We start from the raw sequence: 16,082 nt of genomic DNA, 5'->3' as shown, positions 1-16,082 counted from the left end.
GGGCTTGATCCCAGGACCCTGAGATCATGACCTGAGCCAAAGGCAGAGGCTTAACCTGCTGAGCCACCCAGGCGCTCCATATTTCTATTTTTTTAAAGATAAACTGTATAGTTTTTGATTTTACATTTAACCCCGTGGTTCATTTTGAGTTAATTTTTTATGTACAGGTATTTTTCTTTTTCTTTTTAATGTCTAATTGTACTACCACCAGTTGTTGAAAAAGACTTTTCTTCCACTGAACTGCTTTTGTACCTTTGTCAAAAATCAGTTGGGTATATTTGTATAGGCCTGTTTTTGATCATTTTTTTCTTTTAAGAACTTCCTTTAGATCTGCTGGTGACAAATTATTTTAGTTGCCCCTCATCTGAGAATACCTTGCCTTCTCCTTCGTTCTTGAAGGATATTTTCACAGATTATACGATTCTGCATCAAGAATTCTTTTCTGTCAGCACCTGAAAATTATTGTGCTACTTCCTTTGGGCCTCTCTGGTTTCTGGTGAGAATTTGCTCTCATTTGAATTGCCTTTTTTTTTTTTTTTTTTTTTTTAATCCCTCCAATACGTTTTGTTTTTCTCTGGCTGCTTTCAGGAGCTTCTCCTTGCCTTTAGCTTTCTTAAGTTTTATTATGATGTGCCTTGGCATAGAATTTCTTCGGGTTTATCCTGTTTGATGCTTACTCAGCTTCCTGGATTGGTAAGTGTATGTCTCTTGCCACATTTGGTCAGTTTCAATCTGCCGTTCTTTGAGTACTTTTTCAGGCCTGCCCCCTCTTTCTCTTCTCCTTTTAAGATTCTGATGAAATAAATGTTAGATCTTTTGTGAAGTCCCACAGGGACCTGAGTCGTCTTTCTTTCTTTTTAAAGATTATTTTCTCTGTGTTGTTCATACTGGGTAATTCGTACTGTTCTATCTTAAGGTTCACTCACGATTTCCTGTGCTTCCTCCATTTTGCTATTGAGCTTATCCACCAAACTTTGTATCTGGGTTGTTGTTTTTTTCGGTTCTAAGATTTCCATTTCACTCTTCTTTATATCTTCTGTTTCTTTGCTGAGACTTTCTGTTTCTTTGTTGAGGTTTCTGTTCTATCATTTTTTTCCTGAGGGTGTTTGTAATTGCTTATTGAAGCGTTTTTATTATGGCTGTTTAAAATCCTTGTCAGATAACTCTAACTTTCTGTCATCTCAGTATTGGCGTTTATTAGCTGTCTTTTCAAATTCTTCTTGAAGGATGCCTGGGTGGCTCAGTTGGTTGAGCGTCTGCCTTTGGCTCAGGTCATGATCCCGGTGTCCTGGGATCAAGTGCTGTATCAGCTCCTTGCTCAGCAGGGATCCTGCTTCTCCTTCTACCTCTGCCATTTCCCCTGCTTGTGCTCTCTGGCTCTATCTCTCTGTCAAATAAATAAATAAAATCTTAAAAAAAATTTTCTTGGGATCTTCCTGGTTCTCAGTATAATGCGTGATTTTTGTTTGAAACCTGGACAGTTGGGTATTACGTTTTGAGACTCTAGATCCTACTAGATCTAGAGCCAACTTTTAGTCATCTTTCTTTGACACTGCTCTGGCCAGGGAAGAGGGGGGTACATGCCAACTTGTTAGTGCCAGATGGAAGCAGAAGCTTTGCCTCCCTTGGCCTCTTCCGTCTCAGGAGATGGAAATTCCTTATTCCTGCTTGGTGTGTGTTGGTCTCCAGGGACACTGTGATGAGTATGGCCTCATTGCTGCTGGGCTATGGTCAAAGTTCTGACTCTCCTCTAGACCTCCTCTGGTCCCACCCCAGCAGGTGGACAGAGATGGAAGTCTAGGCTCTCCATGTGTTCCCTTCTGACACCAAGGAGGTGGGAGTACTTGGTTATCAGGTGGTGGCTCCAGACTTGGCTTTCTCCAGCATCCTTACATGAGAGGAAGTCTAGGCTCCCCATTTGGCCTTTGTTGAAGTGGGTGGGGCCACCGTTTTTTTCTGTGGTGTTTGGCTGATGTTAAATGATTATTATCTAATATTTTTCTGTCTTACTGGGTTTCCTCTTTTCTCATCCTTTGGCTAGAGAGAGGTGACTTGTTGGGGCTTTCATCTCTCTGTACTCATTGGCATTTCCAGTTTACTGGCTTCTTCAGCTCTAAGAGGGATACATGAGGCAAGAAGAAAATCCAGGGAATTTTCCACCGTGTTCTTCCATAGGTCTGGAGCTTCCCACCTCATCTGCCTTCTCCTCTCCACCTTCCAGGGTCTTCTAATTTTTGTTTTGCAAGTTATGTCCAGAATTTTTAGTTGTACTTACGAGGAGGAATAGGAAAAGGTATATCTAGTCATCTTTCCAGAAGTGGAAGTTGTACCTGTTGTTGTAAGTTAACAATAATAGATCTTAGGCCTCATTTCATTCAGTTTATGAGTTGCATACTTAATCTTTTGTTTAAATTATGCATTGTGTTTCATTTTATGAATATACCATGTTTTTTTAACCAGCTCCGTATGGATGGGCATTTAGATTGTTTTCAATCTTCTACTCTTACAAACAGGGCTTCAGTAAATACCTTCATGTGTATGTATTGGTTTACATGTGTTCCAGTGCAGCTAAAAGATAGCTTCCTGTTTTACTATCCATATCTTCTTAGAGAACTGTGTATTCATTTGATAGAAGAGTCACTGTCACCTAAAGGAAATCAGAATATTTCTTTTTAGATGGATCTGATTGTGAAAAAGGCACTCCTTGTATGATGTGTGCTTAGATCTACTTTCCTACAACTTCATGCATTGATTCTAGTTTGGAGCTGGTGATTAAGACGGGACAAATCCAGTTCTTCTTCCTTACAACAACCCTTAGATATTAAAAGCTGAGTGTCTTTGGAATCTTCATCTTCATCATTCTAAGAAGTTTGAGTCCTTTTAGCCATTTTCCTGTGGCATGATTTCCAGATACTCTGAATTAGACCTGGTTTGTTGGAGATGTTCTTTAACAGTTGCGCATCTAGAGGGAAGTGGAATACTGTAATTGACATGTGGGCCAATGATTGGTAATGACAAAAAATAATTGACCCCAAAATTTGGGGGACAGCCCCCTGTCACAGTCTGAATTGTATTCCCAGAGACCATGGTAATGCCGTGCTTGCATTATGGATAAATGTTTGCATTTATTCTCAGTAAATTAATAGATACTGTACTTATTCTTGACTTAAATCCCCAGTTTTGTTCTTGCATACGTCTGCTTATGAGCTGTGCTTGTACAGTTGATTTGGAGGGTCTCAGCTGGACTTTGCCTTTGTCTCTGTGAAATTTTATGTCATCAGAGCTATCCAGTCTTCCAACATTTTCAGATCATTTTGGATACTAATTCTGTCTTTGCATGTATTGTTTCTCTCTCTCAACACCATGCCATCTGTACTCATCTGACTACTTAAGTCGGATGTATTTTGCTCATATTCATATCAAATATTCATAAGATATTTTTTAAAAAGGCAACTTCCTGGAAGTAGAGCTGTGAGGTCAAAGGCTATGTGTATTTACATTCTGATAGAGAATGCTAGATGGCCTTCCACAGAGATCGATTGTCAGTCTGAATCACCTTGCATGTTTTCTGTATAGACAGGACTCCTGCTCATAAGAGACAGAGCCCAGAAGGTTAATTTGAAGGACTAGATCTGAGTATGTAACCCCATTGTCATCTGATGGGACCTTCTAGCTTTTTTCCCAAAAAATTTTCATATAAAATAATCTAAAATATAAGAAAGGCATTTATTTTGATCAGCAATCATGCCTCATAGATATCTTTGTGTAGTTGTTAAGTATAGTCCGTTGGTATCTGGTTTTATAATACCTCATTTTACCCAAGTAAACTTATATTTTCTCTAGTAGCTTTCTCTGTGGATACTAAACTCTCATTTGGGTCTGAATTATGCTCTCGTGGCTGATGATGTTAAGCAGTACATCAATTAAGTCATTTTTCTCTATTTAATGGGTCATTCGAATTCACAGACATTTCTTGTGATTTGATTGTTATTGTTCACTAGTTTATTGTCATGATTTTCAACCCAAGATTCTCCAAGAGATTTTTGTTTTTCTGATTAAATTAACAGGAGTGATGGATGAGCTCCTACTTTATAACTTTTTATTGAATTATAATTGATATAGAATATTACATTAGTTTGAGTTGTACAAGATAATGATTCAGTGTTTTTATACATTATAAAAAAAATGATTGCCATGATAGGTCTAGTTACCATCTGTCACCCTACAAATTTATTACAGTATTATTTTAGTATATGTGCTGTTCTCTATGCTGTATATTACATCTCTGTGATTTTTTTTTTAAATAACTGGAAGTTTGTACCTCTTAATTCCCTTTACCTATTTAGTCTGCCCACTTCCCCTTGCCCCTGGCTACTGCCAGTTTGTTCTCTGTATCTAAGACTGTTTCTTGTTCGTTTTATTTGGCTTTTTTAGATTCTACACATAAATGAAATCATATAGTATTCTTCTTTCCCTTTCTAACTTAACTTAGCGTAATACCGTCTAGATCTGTTCATTTCATTGCACATGGGGATTTCATTCTTTTTTTTTTTAATGGCTGAGTAATATTCCCGTGTGTGTGTGTGTGTGTGTGTGTGTGTGTGTGTAACAGATCTTTATCCATTCATCTGTTCATGGTATTTGATCCAAATTACTTTGGCTATTGTAGGGACACATACCTACTTTTATCATTTTGAATGTCATCCTGCTGTGTGTATATATAATGGATATTCTTTTTTTTTTTTTTTAAGATTTTATTTATTTATTTGACAGAGAGAAATTACAAGTACACTGAGAGGCAGGCAGAGAGAGAGAGAAGGAAGCAGGCTCCCTGCTGAGCAGAGAGCCCGATGCGGGACTCGATCCCAGGACCCTGAGATCATGACCTGAGCCGAAGGCAGCGGCTTAACCCACTGAGCCACCCAGGCGCCCCTATAATGGATATTCTTTGTCTGGTTTCTTTCACTCAACCCAGTCTCTCTGTTGTACACATCAGTAGTTTATTCAGTTTTTATTACTCTGTAGTACTCTGCTGTAGGAACAGATTTGCTTAGAAGGGATTATTTCAGCTTTTGGTTATTCTGAGGCTGCTGTGCACACTTTTGTACATGCCATTTGGTGGACAGACCACACTATCTCCTTTAAAATCTCTTAAGCAGAATTGTTTTAATTTCACAGAATTGCCTGCTGGATCAATTCCTTGTTACTTTCTCATACCGTGCTCGCTTTGGCAGCATTAAATACTTTCCTGAGATGGTAATCTCCTAAAATTCATTTAAGGTAGAAGGCTTTGGTTTTGGATCATGAACATAGTAATGACAGAGAAACAGTATTTGGCATGTCATTGCTGGAGGGAAAATTAGATGTGACATGTGACCCTTCACCTGAATAGATCTATTCCTCAAAATCAGTATTTGACATTCTCTCAGGCAAAGTCTTTGGCAGAAGATAACCACTGTTTACAACTCCAGTGCTGTGTCCCCTATACCCCCAGCAGAACAGCCACCAATGGCTCGTCCATGTGGCCCTCTGGTTCCACTGGGTTGCCTCAGTTAAGACCATTTGCTGGCTTTGTGGCCATCATCATTCACTGCGTCATGTCTGTAGGGTCTCCTGTGCGTGTGCTTATCTTTGGAACATGGACGTACATGTTGCTAGTTACAATTCACAGTGGGAATTCGCTTTCTTTAGTCCATGTATGTGCTGTCATTTGGGAACTTTTGCCAGTGACTGAGGGATTTTACCTTTCATAGTAGCTCTCCTGTGTACTTGGAGACACTCGAATGGCATCATCAGAGTATCAGTAAACAGCTTTTACTATATCACTTGGTTGAAGTCATGGCTACTTAGTATAATTTTTGAATTAAAATAATTTTTCATTTGATCATATTCTGACCCATGAAAGATCTAGTTTAACACTGAAATCTTTCCCCCCTCCAATCATGATTTATAAACCTTACCAAGCATGATTTATATATAATTAATTCAGTATTATTTTCTTTTTCTAAAAAAGTGGCTTTTTCTTATGTTTAAAGTGTAAAAATTTTCCCATTTTTTCCTTTCTGTTCTCAAAAATCCACTGTGGGTGTTATCGTTTTTGCTGACACAGCTTTATCAGGTATGATTCCTAAGTGTCATGTTGGACTTTACAGATATGTTGTTGAAATTTCCAGGAGAAAAACTTTCCAGATTGGCTTTCTACATTTGCTTGATCAGTATTTGTGAATATCTTATGAAAGTTGTTGGCCTTTAAGGTACAGAGTGGTCTGTAAAAAAACAACTTTGCCTAATTTATTATACCTATATTCCAAAAAGAAGTTGTGAAGTGTTTTCTTCAAAAATATTGGTATTTTTCTCTGGTTTTCTTCACCATTAATCTGTGTATAGTTCTCTGCCTTTGTCCTGTTTATATGTGTACATGTTAGTATACTCATCAGTGTTTCTTAACATACATGATTTTTCAAACTGCTCCATATTTCTGACCAGATTTTTTCCAAATTGTGTTCCATGAAATACATTAATCTGACATGTTAAAGAGAATGGGACAAAAAGTATTATAAAATGATTACTGTATTCCTCTTTGAGAGATTCACAGTTCACATTGGCATGTTAAAGGATTTGGTGTTATGCATTAAGGAAATTTGTTTACCTTTGTTGATCTCAGCATCTTCTAGAAATATTTGAGTGTAGAACACTTCATAACACACTGGGTGTCATTGGGATACCCATTGGGGGACTCTTACAAAAGACAATGGAGTTTTCTCTGTAGTGTTTCAACACATCAGATAATACTGATAAAAAGTGACTAAATTTTCAAAAAGTTACAACACTTAGCTGAATTCTATTTGGGTTTTATTTTCTTATGGTAATTACATTCTGAAATACGGCATTGATTTTTTTTTTCCCAGTAACTCTCAGTACTTGTGTCGACCTTTAAACATTTGTAAAACTATTGTGAAAATGTTGCTGTCTTGTAGGAAAGAGACTTTTTTGGTTGCTGTTGTCATCGTTTGTTTGTTTCTCTTCTGTCAGAATTTGCTTTTATCCTTAAAACATATGTTTACTGTTTCAGATAGCGTGACACAGGAAAGGAGGCCTCCCAAACTTGCCTTTATGTCAAGAGGTGTTGGGGACAAAGTTTCATCCAGTCATAATAAACCAAAGGCCACAGGTACGGGTCAGGAGACTACAGTTCATAGATACTAACATGGTGTATGATTTGCCATGGCACTGAACGAAGGTTGAAAGGTTTTATTCGAAGCACATGTAGGTTCTCTTCTTCCAAATGTTTTTAGTATTTCACTAAAAATTTTTTATAGATGCTCTTGGTTAAGCCAAGAGTTCCCAACCTTTTTTAAGTTGTTGGAAAGCTTTCCAGGAGGACCTGTGTCTTTTGTTGGTTTATATCGCTGGTTTTTGGAACCCCCCTACCTGCAACATTTGTATGTAAAGTTTAGAGTTGCAACTGTACAAAAACACCTTATTTGGATAATGTTATAGAGGGTAAAGTATATAGAGAGTAATTATGTGGATTTTGCTAACAAAATGTGGCACAAGATAAATTCCAAACTGCTAAGCAAACATTTTTGTCTCTCTTCCAAAAACTCCCTCACAATGCATGTGGAGTTCTTAGCTTTTTTTTCTTTAGCTTCCACATATTTCATAGTTTTAAAGGACGGTGGTTACACAAGCTAAACAGCTCATTTAAAAAGCTGTAAGAATGTTTGTTAACTCAGATGTGGGTTAGGAGCAGAATATTTTTTCCTCAGTTATCTGGTGGACAAAACTACTTCAGCTCATTTTAAAGGAAATTGTATTTTAAGACATATTTTATATGACTTTGGACCCTGGGAGACTTAGGATTAAATAGGATACACAAGTAATAGTTATTTTTTGTGTTAACTTATGGATCTAGATAAGATAGCTCACACTTGTTATTCTCACTTAAATATAAATAGCCTACAGATTTTCTGCAGACATGTGCATTACTTGTTTTGTAGCTGATCTTAGCTATAAGCATAAAATATAGCGTTATCTGCTTTAAATTGGAAAAAAAAATCAGATTTTGTATGGGTTCTAGAAACCCCCTGCTCTAACCTACAGTGTGTCCTCTTAGTACTGAGGCAGGATAGGGTCTTGAAATGTCTGTGATAGGGCCACACTAACTCTTTCTTACTTTAATTAATTTAATATGGAAAAAATAATACTGCTTGAACATTTCAAAGGCATGAAGAAATGAAGCAAGGAATTTGATGACAAAGATTCCAAACTGTTTAAAATTTTAAAACTTAATTGGTATGCTGATTTGTGTATACAAGATTTGAAGATAATCTTCTGAAAGGAACAGTTTTAAAATAATAGGTTAAATTTGGGATCCAAGAGATTCATCACATGAAATTGGGGAATGGTGATACTGACACTTGGAAATAAGTCAGAGAAGACGAAAATAATTTTTTAAAGCAGTTTGTCTTTAAAAAAAAAAAAAAAAGTAGGCTCTTCTTTTAACTCCCTCCTGTTTCCCTCCTATATTGATTCTTGGATGGAAGAGTTTTTTTGACATTGACAAAATGGTTGAAATTGCTAATAAAATACATTGTGTTTGTATACATCTGTTGCTTTCTTAAGCAATTGTTAACACTGAATGCATGTTAATTTCTCTTAGAGAAAAGCTTTCACACCATATTGACTTTATTTTTAAAAGGAACTTTTCTTGATCCATAGGATCTACCTCAGACCCTGGAAATAGAAACAGATCTGAATTCTTTTATACTTTAAATGGATCTTCTGTTGACTCACAACCACAATCCAAATCAAAAAACACATGGTACATTGATGAAGGTAATCCATAATTTTAGTGTCTTTCATTAAGATCCTCTCCTTTTAGCTCATCAGGGAAACAAAAAGGGTTTTTCACCGGTATATCTCGTTTTTGGAAACAGAATGAGTAGGCCATTCTTCAGTACTGTGACTGAACTAAAATACTGTATACAGTTTGAACTGCACTGCTGTTAGATTAATACAACATTCAGAAAAATGTGTTAGTACCTTGTTTTCTTCCCTTCGCTGATCTTTAGGGTAAGATGTCTAGAAGCAGTTGAATCATTTAAAGTTTTCCAGGTCTGGGTCTTTGTTTGCCCCTTTCAAACTCTCCCTTTTTTTTTTACCTTTCTTTGGTTCAGGGGCATCATTTTCTTCTGGTTTATTATTTTCTTTTGTTCATCCCTTCAGTAAATACTCACTGAGTGCTTACTATGTGCCAGGAACTCTTCTAGGCCCAGAGGTTACAATGTTGAGTGAACAGACAGGGTCCTTGCCCATTCTGACTTTATGATCAAGTCACCAAAACGGACATTGCTCAGACTGTAACAGAAAGAGACCTGAAATTGCAGTCATGGTGCGTTCAGGGAAGGCACATGGTGCCGTGAGAGCATATAAAGATGGGTTTTACTTACGGGGGCTTAGAGCTGTTTCTCTGAGGAAGCAGCGTGAGCTTAAATTTACCAGAGGCATGCGAGATAACACAGGGAAAGGGACAGAGGCCCTTTTAGGCGGCATACTTAAGGCCTCATGGAAAAATGGAGCTGGTGTTTGCCAAGTACTAAAAAGAGCCCGAGTAGCTAGAACAAAGAGAGAGGCATAACATTTTATGAGAAAGGCGTACAGGGCCAGGCCATGTGGAGCCTGGTGTGCCCTAGTTAAAGGAAATGGGAAGCTGCTGAAGGATTTTCAGCAAGGGGTGACATGACCAAGTTTGCCTTTTGAAAATCATTCTGACTGCACGGTGGACAGTGGATTGAAGCAGGGACCATGCAGATATGAGGGCACCATAGAAGGTGGTTGCAGGGCCCAGAAATAGATTATAGCAGCTGGGGCGAGCCTTTTTGGGGAAAGGGATGGAGGGGGGCAAGTGGATGGCATAGGAGACATTTAGGAAGTGAATTGATAAGGCTCACAGATAGACTGAAAGTGGAAACTGAGGAAGAAAGAGGTGTCAGTGATAGTCCGGGTTTTCTGGCTTATATACGCTGTGATTGTAGAGGAAGGTGATGAATTTGATTTTTGAATACATTGAGCTCCAGGGGCCTTTTTAACTTCCCAGAGGTGATTTGTGTCCAGGAGACAGCTGTATATACAGGTCTGGAGCATAGAAGAAAGTTAAGGGCTAGAGAAGTAAATTTGCAAGTCGCCCCTGCGTATTTGGTGATTAAAGTCCTGTGAATCATATCAACTGAGTTGAGAGTGGGCCAGGGGGTGCGGTGGAGGCGCAGGATAAGACTGAGCCCTAAGGACCTCAGTGGCAGAGACAGAGGAGACTGAGAAAAAGTGACAGGAGGGAGGTGAGGGAAACCAGGAGGTTTTTGAGTCAAGAAGCTGAGGAGCTTGTGGAGAGCAGTATTGAATGCTCCTGGGAGGGCAAGTATTTAGCCACTGAATTTAGCCACCGGAAGCCATCGATAACCTCAGTTGGCTATGCTTTTGTGGAGATGTGTGGAGATAAGAGACATGAGTCCAGTTGCTTGAAATGGAATTTGGGCTTCATCCTGGACTTCTCTCTCTCTCATTAGTCACATCCAGTTGTCACCGAGTCGTCTGGAGTTCCTCTTTTCAGTATCACTAGACTCTTTCCCGTCTTCCTCATTTCTGCACCCACTGCCTTAGTCCAGATCCTTTGTTGCTGTCCAGTTAACATAACAGCCTTCCGACTGGTTCGTCTGCCTCAGCCTTGGTCCTTCTGAATTCATTCTCAGCACTAATAACCGCCCTCACCGTCATCCTTATCATCGCTGCCATCCTCACGGTGGCTGACGTTTCTTGATGACACTGTACTGCACCAGGCGCTATATTACACGCTTTATACGCACTACTTTGCCTTCATACCAACTTCATGAGATAGGTATTTTTACTTTCTCTTTTGTTACAGTGGTTAAATGCCTTGCCCAAGGCCACACAGCTAGTATGAGTGGTGCCAGGATTCCAACCCAAGTCTGCTTAACACCAGAACTGCCGCTTCTGATGACTACACTGTGCTTTCTTCACATTACTTTCTGGTTGGTTTTTCTGAAGATATATCTTCTCATGTCTCTCCTTTATTGTACATCTATTAATTTTCTCCTAGTCCTTGATGATAACAACTAGATTCCTTCCTTTGGCCTGTTGGACTCTCTTACGGCACGGCTTCTTCCTTGTCTCTCTCATGTGTCCTGCATTCCTGCTCTCGCCATGCTTGGAGGAGGGCCCTTTTGGAACGTGCCATCCTTTTCTCTTTTCTTGGCGCCTGTTGTTCCTCTTGCCTGGAAATCCTTCTTCCTTTTCCTCCCACTCCGTGCTCAGGCTTACTTCTATCCATCTGTTCAATCTCAGCTTGGGTATTATTTTCTCCTGGAAGCCTTTCCTGTCTCTCCTGGGTTAGGTGAGGTGCCATCATAATTGTTTGCCGCCTGTCTCTTCTGCCAGACTGGAATTCCAAGTGCCTCTCACAGGGCTTGGCATGGAGTACATTTAGTAATTGTTTGCAAATTAAATCAAAATAAGAACTCTGTAATGGCTTTTTAGCTATGATATGGATCATCTATATTATACGTAAACAAATGAAACAGTCCAAGTCTGCTGCTACCTCACTTGGGCTATGATACTCACTTGGGCTTAGATACTTAACATATTCACTTAGATACTCATAGCAAATGATTTGAGTGAGCTCTCTGATTTCACCTTCTCTGTGCCTTCGTTTCTACTTGGGGTAGGTTGTTGCAGAGATAGGCAGGCACAGGGCCTCATCCCCAAGAATCCTTCCTAGCCATAGAACAGGAAGCTTCCTTCAGTGGTGCCTCTCCAGGAAGGTTCTGTCTCCTGATGGACCACTTTTTTAACGTTTTGGTCCATATGTTAGAAGTTGGCCATTCTTTCAAAGATCTTGGGAGTGCTGAGACGGCAAGGGCCTGGGCAGGGTGCTGTGGTGAGTCACAGTCCTGCTGGCCTCTGCACGACCACGGGGACTCACGGAGACTATCCACGGTGGTTAGGGTGCAGCCCTGCTCTCTCCCTCTGTCATTCCTGGTAGCTTTGGGAATGTTTTTCCTATGAGCTGCTTTCTTTCTAAGGAAAGGAAACTGGTTAAGACCGTGGGCTTGTCATAATCTAGGTGACATTAATTCTTTAAGTTTATGCTATGATTTTATTCTTACTCAGTTTCTGTAGTGTGATAGAATATTTTTAACTTCTTGACTATAGTCTAATGTTGTATACTAAGTGTATATAAGAACGTGGATCCCAAACAGGATATATAAAGTCAGGAAATCTATGCGGAGTAGGCCTTCATCCTTAAATTAGAAAATAGAAGTAATTTCAGTATAAAAGAACATTTCTTGTCTATAATTAATTTCACTTATATATCTAAAAAGCTTTTTTTTACCCCTACGGCATTTGATTCATGTATTCATTTTTTTTAAAAAAAGATTTTATTTATTTATTTGACAGAGAGAGAGAGATCACAAGTAGGCAGAGAGGCAGGCAGAGAGAGAGGAGGAAGCAGGCTCCCCGCTAAGCAGAGAGCTTGATGCGGGGCTCGATCCCAGGACCCTGGGATCATGACCTGAGCTGAAGGCAGAGGCTTTAACCCACTGAGCTACCCAGGCGCCCCTATTCACTTTTTTCTTGAACGTTGAGTATTTTCTTGTGTTAGTGGCTATACCAAGTGCTGTGGGTTCAGCCATGAAGCCTCATAAAAAACCATGAAAAAGACTAACAGAATTGCCCTTCTTATGGAGCTTATGGTCTGGTTGGTATGGCAGATAGTAAATATGTGGACAGACAAGGTAAGAATTGGTGGTGGTATGTGCAGTGAAGGAAGTGAACACGGTGGGACAGCACATCTGGTGGGAAGCCAGCTCCCACAGAGTGCTGTGGGGAGGTCTCTTTGAGGAAAGGATATTTGGGTTGAGATCTGGATGATGTGAGTCAACCTGCCAGAGAAAGAGCTTGGGAAGAACGTTCCAGGCATAGGAGATAGGAAAGGCTGGAGGTGAGAAACAGCCCTTGAGGCCGGGGTGGCTACAGCATGGTAAGCAAGGAAAACAGGGGTATAAAAGGGATTTGGACAGGTAGGTAGGAGCTAGATCATCCAGTTAGAGATCTCTGTGAGAAATTTAGTATTTATTTTAAGAACTCTGGAAAGCCATTGGAAGCTTTTAAATAGGGGAATGCCAGAAGATCATGGAAGATCTTTAGATCTTAAAAGGTTAGATCTTAGAGTTGTATGGTGAATAGTTTGGAGAGGGACAAGAAGAGGGTCAGACCGGGGAAGACACTGGTTACAGGGTGAAAGATGATGGTGGCTTAAATTAGGGAGACAATAGGGGGAAGAGAAGAGGATGAATTTGAAATATATTTTAGAGATAGAACCAAATGCTTTATGGATTTGGGTTTTGGGCTTGAGGGTTTGAGAAAGAAAAGAATAACTTTTAAAATTCCTATGTTAAGGGGCACCTGGGGGGCTCAGTCAATTAAGTGATCCTTAGGCTCAGGTCCTGATCCTGGGGTTTTAGGACCGAGCCCCATGTTGGGCTCCCTGTTCTGTGGGGAGCCTGCATGTCCATCTCCTTCTGCCTCCTGCTCACCCTGCTTGTTCGTCCTCTCTCTCTCAAATAAATAAATAAAACTTAAAAAACATTCCTGTGTTGAATATCATTACTGAAGAATCTTAAATGGGTAAGGCATATAGAATACTAAGGTACGAAGTACAGTGAACACCCATGTAGTTGCTCCTACTTAAAGAAAAAAATCATTCTTATCACCTTTGAAATTCCCTTGGTGCTTTTCCTAGAACCTTCCCTTCCCACTCTCCTCTGAGCTTCTGTCATGTCTAATTTAGTGTTCATCATTCTCTTGGTTTTCATGATAGCCTTATAAGTTTGTATATCTAAACAGCATACTGTTAGTTGTGCATGTTTCTGAGCTTCCGATAAAGGAATCAGACTACGTATGCTGTAGTTTCCCCTCAATATTACATTCCAAAGAGTCACCGCAGAAGTGTTGTATGATTATAGTTTATTTGTTTTCATCACTGTGTAGCGTTTCATTCCATTTCATTCATTGCTGTGAAATGTCTAAATATAGCACAGTATATGTCTGTAGTCAACCACCGATGGACATTTGAATTGTCTTTATTTTCTTGCTATTATTGACAGCTCCACTATTGTTAACAGCAGAGCTGTTACACGTGTCAAGACTGTATACCTAGAAATGGATTCACTGGGAAATGTCATATGCATGTCTTTCCTTTACTAGATCGTGCCACACTGTTCCCAGGGTAGTTGTACCAGTTTACGCTCCCATCAGCATTGTGTGAATGTATCATTTGCTCTTCATCCTGATCAATAGTTAATGTTCTAAGACCTTGAACTTTTGAAATATCTCACATTGCTTTTGACTTTTTTTTTCTTATCTACTTACTGTTCAGAGCAAGAATCTTTTCACTGATGTGTTGGTAATTTGGGTATCTTCTTCTGATTTGCCTTTCAAGCCCTTTGTCCATTTTTTCTTAGGGTTTTTTTTTTTTTTGGTCTTTTTTGTATTGATTGATAGTCTTTTGTCCAATTTTAATCCTGTGTCAGAAATATGTATTATAAGTGTTTTCTCCTTGCTCAGCTCATATTCTCATTCTTGTTATGTTGCCTTTTAATGAATAAGCTCAATTTGAATGTCATATTTGTCAGTCTCTTCCTTTATGGCTTGTATATTTATGTTCAAGAAATTTTTCTCTGCCCTAAATCATAAAGAACGTTTTTCTAAATGGTCTTCCAGAAGCTTAGAGTCTTGCCTTTCGCATTTGTCTTTAAACTACCCAGAAGTATTTTTGTGTATATCAGGTAGTACAGGTCCAATTTAATTTTTTTTTAAAGTTCTGATAACTGATGATCTCAGTATGGCTTATTGATAAATTCATTCCCTGAGGTCCACCTCTGATCTGTAGTGGCCAATTAGTATCTGTATTAGTTATCTTAAAGAAATAGCTTTTAGCTTTGGTTCTCTTTTTGTATGTTTGTTTTCTCTAAAATTATTTCCTGCTTTTGTAAATTTATCTGGTTTTGATTCTTTTTACTGTATGTTTGTCTTCTCTTTCATTAATTTCTGTTTTGTGTTTATTCTTTCCTCTTGACTGTTTTTTTGGAGGTTAATCTGTTCCTCTAACTTCCTAAATTCTGAGTTCATTAATATCCTTTTTTTTTTTCTAAAATAAACTATGAAGTCTATAAATTTCCTTTGTAAGTACTAATTTAGCTGTGTTCCACAAGCATTTGTTGCTTCTTTCTTTATTTTAAAAATTTACATAATCATTTCTGTTTTTGGTCCTTTAATTATTTAGAAGTATCTTTCTCATTTTTTGTTATTTTTTGGTACTGTTTTCTAACTTAATTATATTATGGATGAAGAGTAAAACCTATTTAATGCCAGTCAATAATGGATTTTTTTTGGTTTGAGCAATTGGGTGCCATTTACTGAGGGAGAAAAATCTGGAGGTGAGAGGAAAATTTAGAACACTGTTTGGAGAGATAAAGTGTGTAATGCTTACAAGAATCCTTTTAGAGTCAAAATGGACGTGTGTATTAATTTTCAGAGATGTGGGCATATTTAATATCCTTCAATGCATTTCTCTAAATAACAATAATTTTTTATAGTTGCTGAGGACCCTGCAAAATCACTTACAGAGGTGTCTCCAGACTTTGGACATGCTTCACCACCACTGCAGCCTCCTTCTATGAACTCATTATCCACTGAGAACAGATTTCACTCTTTACCATTCAGTCTGACAAAGATGCCCAATACCAATGGAAGTATTGGCCACAGTCCACTCTCACTGTCAGTTCAGTCCGTGATGGGAGAGTTAAACAATGCACCTGTCCAGGAGAGTCCACCCTTGGCCATGACTTCTGGGAACTCCCATGGTCTGGAAGTGGGCTCTCTGGCTGAAGTTAAAGAGAATCCTCCTTTCTATGGGGTAATCCGTTGGATTGGTCAGCCGCCAGGACTCAACGAAGTGCTAGCTGGACTGGAACTGGTAATTTCATTTGACTTAAAAATTGCAG

At 38.9% G+C, this 16,082-nt stretch overlaps 1 protein-coding gene across 17 annotated transcripts in view; it reads left to right on the top strand.

The window, feature by feature from the left end:
- CYLD (CYLD lysine 63 deubiquitinase) overlaps positions 1–16,082 on the top strand; it is a 69,147-nt gene that overhangs the window by 31,322 nt on the left and 21,743 nt on the right. For 11 of the 17 annotated variants that reach the window (XM_082711320.1, XM_082711326.1, XM_082711317.1 and 8 more), the window contains 3 exons: positions 7,073–7,171; positions 8,722–8,838; positions 15,675–16,054. In XM_082711320.1, coding sequence (XP_082567446.1) covers positions 7,073–7,171; positions 8,722–8,838; positions 15,675–16,054 — 596 coding nt within the window. The remainder of the gene's footprint in view (positions 1–7,072; positions 7,172–8,721; positions 8,839–15,674; positions 16,055–16,082) is intronic. The other 6 variants (XM_082711328.1, XM_082711332.1, XM_082711327.1 and 3 more) reach the window with 1 other exon arrangement.

The sequence above is a fragment of the Mustela nivalis genome (assembly GCF_964662115.1).
Source record: "Mustela nivalis genome assembly, chromosome: 18".
In the NCBI taxonomy this organism is placed as follows: domain Eukaryota; kingdom Metazoa; phylum Chordata; class Mammalia; order Carnivora; family Mustelidae; genus Mustela; species Mustela nivalis.
The sequence above is the reverse complement of the archived record's forward strand: the minus strand, read 5'-3'. Positions and strand labels throughout refer to the sequence as shown.